This window comes from Acanthopagrus latus, chromosome 14, assembly GCF_904848185.1.
Source record: "Acanthopagrus latus isolate v.2019 chromosome 14, fAcaLat1.1, whole genome shotgun sequence".
NCBI lineage: Eukaryota > Metazoa > Chordata > Actinopteri > Spariformes > Sparidae > Acanthopagrus > Acanthopagrus latus.
The window spans coordinates 13,938,494-13,949,144 of NC_051052.1; the positions used below are offsets into that span (position 1 = coordinate 13,938,494).

Genomic DNA, 10,651 nt, shown 5'->3' on the forward strand with positions numbered 1-10,651 from the left:
GAATCTGATGGTGTGGGTTGATAGTGTCACTGAATCCATGTTACCACGGTTACATGAGGATGGGAGAAGGGGTCTGACCTATTCTTAGATTGTGATTGTGTGCTTTCGTTATGCCTGAAGGCTTTGGGTGTGTATTGTACTCATCAGTGCATTAATACTTAGCTATTTTAACTCCTGGCCCTGCTGTGGTTTATTATTATTCTTACATTAACTCATTCATGTAATTACAAGCATGAATTACACCCTGAGGTTTACTTTTACACCCATCGCACTATGGTGTTTGTACTACAGATGTTTAGCTTTACTGAGCAGTTAGCTGAGGGAAAATCGAACCTTAAACCAACACTGTTTGTTTGTCATTCACATATCTTGAGAACCCTTTACCCGGTCAACTTCACACTTGGCAGGTTTGTTGCCGAGGACCCGAGGGAGCGCAGTGTCAAATTTGGTGAAGTTAGGTCAAGCAGAGGGGCGTGGCATCAGAGCTCCACCCACAAAGAGAGCCGAAGTCACACTTCCAGTGGAGCTTGTGGGAACTTATTTCGGAAATACTTAGTATAGCCGTGAATGAAGAAAGACAAATATATTTTTTTTATCCAGCTTGAATTGTGTCATGAACAATACATACGTTTGTGATTTAAAACGATAGTTTTTGGGAAGTAGACATAAACTAAATGGAGATTAGCATGGTAAGAACAGGCTAACTGTTTGCCCTTGCCTTGATTCTTTATGCTAAGCTAGGCTAACCAGCTGCTGGCTCCAGCTGCATATTAACCACCTCTTGGCAATAAAGGAAATTAGCATATTTTCCCACCATTTTTTACTTCTCGTTGAAGTTATACTTCTAAATGTGAAAGATAAAATGGTGTCAGTATTTATTATTTTAGTATTAAATACCTGGTGTGTTTTATTATTATTATTATTATTATTATTTTTTATTTTTTTTTTTTTTACTGTTCCAAATTACAATAAGATTATTTCACTGGACAATATGATGAAGGTGAGGCTCATGATGTATTATTACACTCTCCTGGTGTTGTGGCAGTGTCGGGGGAGGTGATATTTAATGCTTGGTCCCATGCCAGCACATTCTTGGGACCAGACGTTATATCTGCTGTCCACGCGCCACACCACTCACATAAAAAGCTGCCCATTGTCTTCGACAGCCGCTGTTTCGACTCTGCAGACACCACATCTCAGGTAAAACCATCACTGGGTCCGTGTGTTCTAGGTATTTAAGACTCTCAGTCAAGTTAGCACATTTTATTTGGCTTTTCTAATAGTGTTTTGGAAAATTGCTTGTTTTTTGTTTGCTCTGATTTACTGAGAAAACGTGGAAAGAAAAAAGAGAGGAGAAGTTTACAGAACTATGTTCTCTTAGAGTCTTTCATTTAGTTGTCAGAACAATAAACTAACACTGTTATTATTGACGATATGAGTATTTTTTTTTAAAAGTATTTCTCAGCTGTATTAACCTGTAATTAAATGTTATATTACATCAGTTATCACATCTTTGAAAAATACTTCAGTCTAATCTGAAAGTTTGATTTGCTAAATTAGATTTCAGTCTTTTTTGTCCTTTGGGGTGTTATATAAAAAACTTGATGATGCTGAATATGGTGGAGGGGACTGTTCTCTTCTTGTCCTCCATTTAATCCTCTTGTCAAATGATGCGGAGGACTGTTAGCTATGTGGTGCCTTTTATAGGTCAGATTATATCGTGGTTCACTGAGGTGATTCATTACCCCTAAACTGTACTAATGCACACCTCTGATGCTCTCTCACTGTATGTGTTTGTTCTTGTGATTACAGTTGCAGCGAGGTAAGAAAATTCATGGTAATCCTCTGTCCCTGACTGCTACTGGTTCATATTTGTGTTATGTGGAAGCTGGTATTCACTTTCTTAAAATAGCTAATGCAGCATTTCTTGTTAATACTCTTACATAAACGTAATTGTGATCACTTAAAGCATCATCACCCTCATTTGTCCCTATTTGGGGGTTTCAGGAGTCCGACAGACCAAGAGCCATGAATCTCAGAGATAAGGTGAGCCTGCTTTATACAGTGTTAATCCTCTCTGCACGACGAGGGGGGCACATTGTCCTCTCGCACATGGCGGAGAGCTGGCAGTGGTTATCTGTCAGAGTTGTTATCAGCATCACTGAGAGCTTTCCCCTTGACTTCATCCTAATAATAAAGCATTATCTTTTTACAAGCAGCTAGAGTATGCTAAGTGTTGGCCATCTCTGACGCTCACAAGTCTTTCCATATGACTTGAGCCACAAAGGAGTTCATTATGTTTGAGCTGAGTTGAAACATGACAAGTGAATTCAATTTTCTTCAAGTTTATCATGATATATTGCAAAGTGCACTTGTAATATTAACCAATCATCTGTATATGTGCCCATCTAACAATCCTGGATTGTTCTCTTGATTAATGATTATTGAATTGTGAAAGTCTGTTGTGTTGTGAATTAATATTGATATATGTTGTTCTCCACAGCCGAAGTCGAAGATTTCGGCTTCGCGCAAGCTCTCCCTCAAGGTGAGTGGCCTCGCTAGTTATTATGTCCTTTAGCTCTGTCAAAGGAAGTCCAGTAGGCTACCTGAAGGCATCACCACCCGTAATTTTCCAAATTTGTTCTTTGAATGAATTTGAATTTGAAACTTCTCCATTAGCCTCGCTAACTTTGTCAACCATTTATCTGTTACTATAAGCTAACTATTAACTGCTCCAGCTACTTAGCTTATTACTTTTAACTAACAATTCAAACCATTTATTCATGACTTTCTACTTTTCTACTGTGTAAACTATTTAATGAACACTTTTAGCTTATTTTTCCATTATTTTATCTTTAGCTTAGCCACCAGGCCAATATCAACTATTTATACACTACTTTTAGTTCGTTATTTGAGCTATATGTTTCTGTGGCTAACTATTTGGGCTATCATCTGTTGCTACTAACCAACTATTTCCAAAAAAAAAAAATAAAAAAGGATCCATTTAGCTAACCACCATTAGTCCTCTTTTCCAACTGTTTGTCCATTAGCCTATGGCTTACTAGGCCTGTTTCTTAGCCAACTATTTGAGCTATTTAGCCAATCTGACACTTTAGCTAAATATTTGAGCTATTTAGGCTGTCTGATACTTTAGCTAACTAATTGAACTATTTGGGCTATCAGCTAAGTTTTTGAGCTATTTAAGCTATTTGATACTTTAGTTAACTATTTTAGCAACTTATCTGTTGTTACTCACTATCCTATTTCAACCATTAATACACTACTTTTAGCTAAACTTGCTGACTAGTTCACTCACCATTAACTGAGACACAAAGTTGTCTGAAGTCAAGTGGATATTGTTTTCTTATCAAAATGTAAGTTCTACTTTATCCAAATTGGTTGACCTACTCTCTATACATTAGCCATACAGTATATTGAGATTCTGTACAGTAATCACAATAAGATTAAGACACTTTTTTTTGCTATGTGATGATGTACATTCACTATATGGCACCTTTAATCAAAATATTGATTGCTATCTGTTTTGTCCAATCAGATGCTCCTCCTCCAAAGAGCATGTGAAGATTTGGAGAAGGAGACGCAGGACAGGGAGGAGGAGAAGGTGCGCTATCTAGGAGAAAAGCTGCCCCCTTTGCAACTGTCTGGATTATCACTGGAGGAGCTACAAGTAAGGTTCATAAACATCAAGAGAAAAGCTTCGTCTTCTGCAGAGAATGTACAAAAAAATGTTATATTAAAACCGTATATTTTCCCCCTCCTCAGAATCTTTGCAAACAGCTTCACTCAAAGATTGACATTACAGATGAGGAGAGATATGACTGTGAATCCAAAGTGAGCAAACACAACAAAGATGTAAGTAGCCTCCAGCACCCGGCACAGATTCTTCTCATCATTGTGCACTGCTCAGTCAATATCTTAAAATGAAAAAAAAAAAAAGAAATGAAAAAGTTGTATTCTCTTCCTTGCAGCCAGAGGTTATTGAGAAAGAAAGAAAGAAAGAAAGAAAGTAAAATCCTTTATTGACTAGTAGAAAGTTTGCAGGACTGTATGTCCATAATTGAGCAAAAGTCATCTTGAAAATATTTAATGTTTCGGTTTTAGCATGTATATTGGCTCGGTCAGTGAAAGTGAGAACAGAAGAATACATAAACTTTATTTCATGTATTTACTTTTGCATGTCTTAGATCCATGAGCTGAAGCTGAAGGTCCAGGACCTCGGGGGCAAGTTCAAGAAGCCCGCCCTGAGGAAGGTGAGGGTGTCGGCAGACGAGATGATGAGAGCTCTGCTGGGCTCCAAACACAAGGGCTCCATGGACCTCAGAGCCAACCTCAAGTCTGTGAAGAAGGAGGACGTCAAACAGGACAAGGTATCAAAACTTGCGAACATTTAGTTTCAGAACATCCCTGAGGTTCATCCAGGATGCAGGTGTAGATAAAACACTCTCAGGGAGGTGATGTGCTTTAATATTTATGACTTTCTCCTCAACCCCAGGTGCTCACTTCGGAGGTGGGTGACTGGCGTAAGAATGTGGAGGCCATGTCGGGCATGGAGGGCCGCAAGAAGATGTTCGACACAGGCGGTGGAGCGCAGTGAGGAGTCCTGCAGATGACGAGGCTGGTCGACGAGGAGCGAGGGAAGAGGAAGTTGTGCAGACAGAAAATATGGAACCTGAAGGGCTAAATGACTTGAAAGCTGTAGGATTTAAGCATTATAGATCACAAAAGCATGTTTGACCCCCCCCAGTCTGTCAGCTGCTTGATTTGTTTGACGGCCATTTTTTTCTGTGCAACGACTCGAAGCACTTAAAGAAAAAGTGTAGGATGAGTTTTTTTTTATTACCAGAGATGTTTTGTTATGACATATTCAGACAATTAAAAGTGGCTGCGAATAAACAGCTTCAGTCTTTCATGTTCCATATCTGTACTTGACTTTATCGCGTTTCATTTCACTGGCAGCCGTTTTGGTTTATGCGCGGCATGGAAGAGAATGGAAAGCAGCCTGACTCATGGTGGATTAAAAAGGAAGATGATGGGGGGGCACAACAGGTGGTACCTACTCAAACTTAACCTCACGATGTTTAAATAGATCTCTCAGACGCGTCCATAAATACAGAAGACGATTACTGCCACAGTCAAAACAAAAAGAAAACTGACTTTTTTCTCCACACAGTTCTGACTTTGTTGGGAAAAATGGCTGAATTTTGAGCTACATTTCAGATTTTACATTTAAAATTTGACTTTTTTGGCAGACTTCTGTCGTGTCGACTTCTAAAATTGAGCTTAAAATTCTGTCTCTAAACTCTGAATTCTGGCAATATTTGTACGATCCTTGGCTTTTTTTCTGTGAATTTTTTTTACTTTAAATTCAGAATTCTAAGAAAGGTCTGCAAATCTTTGCATAATTGAGATAAAACTGCAGACATTTTGAACAAACAAGCATTGAGCTAATCAAGCACAAAATAAAATAGGTGTTTTCAATCATCAGAATCATGTTTTCCTCCGTTTTCAGACTTTAATCTTTCATATTTACTTTCACTCAGTAGATCTACGCCTTGATATCCAGAGCAGCAGATGGCGAAAAGACTCCGGAACACCTGGGCCGAGTATTTATAGCCCCGGTGATTGTCCTCCATATAACTCCCCTGTCTTTGAAAGCAAAACTTGAGCCGGATGGCAAAACCCAGCGGCATTGTGGTCCCGCGCATTGCCCGCATGCATGTGCTCCCCTCTGTGTGTGTCAGTGGGAAGACTGGCTGCTGTCGCCACGCCATTGTTATTCCAAGTATGACAGTAACACCAACAATAGCTCCAACATCCCAGAAAGCGCACATCAGATGGTGTATCGTATGCTTTTTATGGGCTGGTGATGGAGGGGTGTGTTTAAACAGCTGATGATCACACACGTCGGGGTCCGCAGTAACTTTCTGATGAGGAATATAGATGGTGAAGAGTCACATCTCCTTCTTGTATACGTGTGTGTGTGTGTGTGTGTGTGTGTGTGTGTGTGTGTGTGTGTGTGTGTGTGTGTGTGTGTGTGGTATGTGTTCAGCCTCTTGTCCGCCCATCCACTCAGGCTGATAACGAAAAGCAACCCAGGTCTGGATACACACTCTGTAACTATAAATAGACACCGATGACAATGACCTTCGCAGAGAACAAATGCTCCAGATGTGCTTTCCAGAGTTCGTTCATGTCACCACCACAGAGTGACTGTTAACCGCAAAGGTCACAACGCCAGAGTCTCGTTGAGATGACAAACACGGTCAAGTGTGGATCAAGTTTGATCACAGTCACTGTTCCTCAGGGGATGTAACGCGCTGTGCTTCGACGTCGGAGCCACTTGGTGGCAGTCAACAAACATCTACTGCTATGAACATAACCAAGGTGACTGAAAAGTGGATGTGTTGGGTAAAATCCAAGATGGACGTCTAAAGATTTGAGGGGTTGTAGGGTTGTAGAAAGTATCCAGAAGTCATCTTTGTGTCACTTTTACTCACCTTTAAGCAAAAACAATAACACTTTTGGATACTTTTTACAACACTTCATGTTTATACTGTCCACTGTGAGTTGGCTGATTATCAACCTGGCTGATTGATCGCCATTAGATTCTAGAAATGCACTACTTTGGCTCTGATGCAGCAAGCAATCTAGTGACTAAAGGTGTTTACCATGTAAAGTGGAGTAAAAAGAGCAAAATGTGGTGGACGAGTGGAAGTTTAAAATAACATAATGGGAGTACAAGTGCCTCAAAGCTGTACTTAATAGAGTATTTAGTTACATTCCACCGTCAATCTTAAGGTTTTAAAATTTTCGTTTTAATTCTCTGGGATCATTTTATCAATAGAAAATATTTGTAGGGAGAAAGTCGGGTCAGCTTCTGCCCATTTAAAAGCAAATCGTAATAACTTTGTATGCCGTACTCACTTTACAGTGTTAGAGAGGAGGTCCTTCCTGTTTTCTGTGGCACTTGGAAGATGTGTGAAGTGTCCTCAGATCCATGATTTGTGACTCTGACCTTTAAAAGTAAACCTGACTCGACTCAACATTAGAGAAGCTAGCTGCCTGTATTCCTTCATGTTTTTTTTTTTTTTTTTTTTAAAAAAAACGACTCTTCGGTCTTGGAGGAGAACAGACACCATCTTTTCCACGAGTTGTGAGATGGAAGAAGCCGAGCCTGACAATAAATAATTACTGCCGCGGCTCCGAACAGCGCCGGTTCATTTCACTCATGGAGTAACCCAAAGAGGAAGAAAAATGAGCACTAGTCTGCAAAGAAAAACAACCGGAGCAGATTACGGTGTTGGCGGCGTGTATGTGTGTGGCCTGATGAGGACGCTTGATTGATGTCATTAATCTTCCACATGCGGCACGAGCGAGAGTATTTATTGCTGCAGGGACTCGGGGGGGCTGGACAATATTGGAATTTATCCGACAGCTACAAAAGGCCGTCCCGGTGATTAGACAGGATGCTCCCGCGTCCGCGAGCTTCGGCCTCGGCTCTCGTGTGGCGTCGTGTGTCTTGTAGAAATGTCCTTGAGTGAGATGAGTGTACACTGGAGCAGTTCAAACCATCAGGTAGCGGGCAGATGCACTATGAGAGGCTGGCTACATGCTCTGGAAACGGAAAATGAGAAAGCGGTTGGCGGTGAAGGCGACACATCGTCTAACAAAGAACCGAGGAGCAGGTACGCAGTAAAAATTGGAAAAAAGGGCTGATTCATTATAACATCTTTTACAAGTTCACCTTCAGCTTAGCTCACAGTTGCAGCCTCTTTATGAGGCAGAGTGAATATGACTCACTGTCATAAGATTATAAGCAGTTTGGAAAAGGAGCTCTGGCAGACGATACAGAAGTGCATTACAGTGACATTTATCCTGTGCAGCAGCAGAAGCGTTCATCAATCCCAGTCCTCGGGGGCCCACCTAGGTCTTAGATGTTTCCCCCCGACGCACCTGACTCGAGTGATCGGCTCGTCATCAAGCCCTGCTGAAGCCTGATAACGACGCAGTCATTTGAATCAGGGGCGAAGAACGCTGCTATAGAGTGCCACAAGGATGAGTCTCACGGCACGGAATGGGGCTAGCATTTTCACTTTCAGGTCCCCCCTAGCAGCTATCCAACATGTGAATTTTTTGGCTTTTATCTGTCTTTAAAAAAAAAAGACAGATGCTCACACGTGGCTAAATGAAGTCAAAGAGGTCGCTGAACGTCATCACCTTGAACGCTGAGACAACGGTAACACAAATTTTTTCGTAGGAAGCTTAGTTAAAGTAAAGTCGCTGTGGTTGTCATGATTGCTGATTTTGTGTTGTGTTTTATGTTTGGATTTTCATGCCTCATGTGTCTTTAAGTTCTCTTGTACATTTTCCCGTGGTCCTCCCTCTGGCTCCCTCTGTCTGTTAGTCTAGTTCCCTCCTGGTTTTCTCCTCTGTGCTCCTCCCCCTCGTTACCACACCTGGCCTCCTCCCTCCTCTCTCTCCTCACCTGTTCCTCGTCTGTTCATCAGTGTCTATGTATTTAGTCTGTGTGTTCTCTTCACTCCTTGTCCGGTCATTGTATTCGTCAGCCCCTGTCTGCTCCTGCTCCTGCTCCAGCTCCTGCTCCAGCTCCTGTTCCTGTTCCTGTTCCTGTTCCTGCTCCTGTTCCTGTTCCTGCTCCTGCTCCTGCTCCTGTTCCTGCTCCTGTCGGTTCCCAGTTCCCTTTGGTATGTGTTTTTTGTATTTTTGCATTTTGCAGTCTGTTCTAAACTTTGCTTTTGATTTGTACTTTGCCCCGTTTTTCTTTGCACATTGATGTTTTACTGTTTAGTTGCTACTTCTGTCTTTCGTCCCTGTTTTGTCTGCTTTTTGTTTTTTTTGTATTCAGCTTTAAATAAAGCTTGTTTTGTTTTTGTTTTTTTTACGTCCCACAGTTTTTTTTTTTTTTTTTTGTTTTTCTTTTTTTTTTTTCTTTTCTCTGTAATCCAAACTCCAGTTGCAAAATCCCAGTAGTCTCTTTGTCGATGGAACCGGGGCGATGCTAACTTTCTGGAGGCCCCGCAAAAACACCTTATCTCTGCTGCACTCTTGAACCTTTCAAACCACTTTTCTAGTTTTTATAATTGAGGTTGTGAGTGAGAACCAAATAAAAAGGCTCTTTTAATTTTTTGTAGTTTGAGGAGAAGAGGTTCTTTCTCTTCTGCTAAAAATAGGTTGTCTAAGAAGGCAAGGATAAAATGTATTCATTAACTCCTCCACTGTCACGTCCCTCTGTTGGTTCTGACTAACTACCAACCTTCCTGCAACGACCTCTTTCCTGTGACCTGTGCCGCTGTAACTACCGCGCCGTATATGTTTACAGCTTTTCTGTTGCGAGGTGTCAAATAAGCAGCTTGAGGTAAATCCTGTTCCCCCTCTAAATATTCATCTATATTTGGAGGTAATGACACGGAAAAGGAGCTTTAAAAAGGCATTAGACTGGTGGATTCAAGGGTTTTAAACAGAAAGGAAAACACACACGCACGCACGCCCACGCACAGCGGGCAGCAGTGCTCGTCTCTCCCAGTCAAAACGTGTTAATTGGATTTCGGAGCGAGAGGTGAATCTCCTTTTCAGCCTCGATGAAACATTCAAGAGCAGCGGATCGAAAACGACCGGGAAACAACGTGATGAAGACTCTCATCTGTTATTCATCGCTGATTCATTTTGACCCGCCTCAAAGTTCAAGGGGTTAACTTTGCCTCACTCGAGCGGAAACCACAAGTCGCCTAATGAGCCGGACTCATTTTAATCATTTGTAGGATAACTGAGCTTTCCCAATCAATTAATCCATATCAGGCAACAATGTGCGAACACCCGTGGTATTTAAATAGCCATATTATCATGCTTCTGTAGTTATGTAGCAAACATGTGTTGAGAGAGTTTTTTTTTTTTTTTATTTTATTTTTATTTTTTTTTTTAAAGCTGTACAGCAGACAGGAAGTCCCAGGAAGTCTGTTGAATGTAGATGTAGTATGAGCTGAATTCATCTATATTAAAAAGAGAAAACAAGTTAACAAGATGGTTAAAAGATGTTGGCGATTTTTCAGATTTTGTTGGATGTAAAAAGTGGATTAGGCTGTGTTATTGAATATTACATAGCTGCATCTGAGTTTACCAAATGTTAGCAAAATTCCAGCTAACTGGCTAACTAACATAACAGTCGGCACCATGGACTGTAGTCAGGAACAGATACATAGAGTACATCGACAGATTTTGCTCGGTTTTTGGTCTCCACCAACTTCTGAGATGATATAAACTGCTAAATGCTCCACTATGCTCAGAAGCTTGTTGCTAACTATCTTTTTGCTGTCTGGCGAAGGGGAGATATCGTTCATAAGACATAAAGTAACATCAGCTTTTATTTGGAGTTGTCTTTCTGGTCACCTGGTGAGTATAAATCAAAAATTCACTCAAATTTTTGCTCAATTTTTGGTCTCCACCAACTCCTGCAGGACATGTCTGGCTCCTTGGCTGCCAAATGCTTCATTATATTTACCAGCTAATTGCTTACTGTGACTCTCTGCAATTTGGTGCTCTGAGTCAGTGTACAGTGTGTTTATCAGACCTCTTACTGCTAAAAACAAGTAGCTGTAAAACCAAAACAAACTGC

The 10,651-nt window shown here is 40.9% G+C and overlaps 1 protein-coding gene across 2 annotated transcripts; it reads left to right on the plus strand.

Moving 5' to 3' along the window:
* Positions 1–1,063: 1,063 nt before the first annotated feature.
* Positions 1,064–4,945, plus strand: LOC119032900 (troponin I, slow skeletal muscle-like). Of its 2 annotated transcripts, none has more exons than XM_037122523.1 (8): positions 1,064–1,200; positions 1,813–1,837; positions 2,008–2,046; positions 2,504–2,545; positions 3,557–3,688; positions 3,784–3,873; positions 4,206–4,388; positions 4,514–4,945. In XM_037122523.1, the coding sequence occupies exons 1-8, from the start codon at positions 1,067–1,069 to the stop codon at positions 4,613–4,615; spliced, it is 747 nt and encodes a 248-aa protein (XP_036978418.1). In that variant the 5' UTR covers positions 1,064–1,066; the 3' UTR covers positions 4,616–4,945. The 2 variants fall into 2 exon arrangements, with proteins under 2 accessions (XP_036978418.1, XP_036978420.1); XM_037122525.1 differs by having other exon boundaries at positions 1,813–1,822.
* Positions 4,946–10,651: the final 5,706 nt, after the last annotated feature.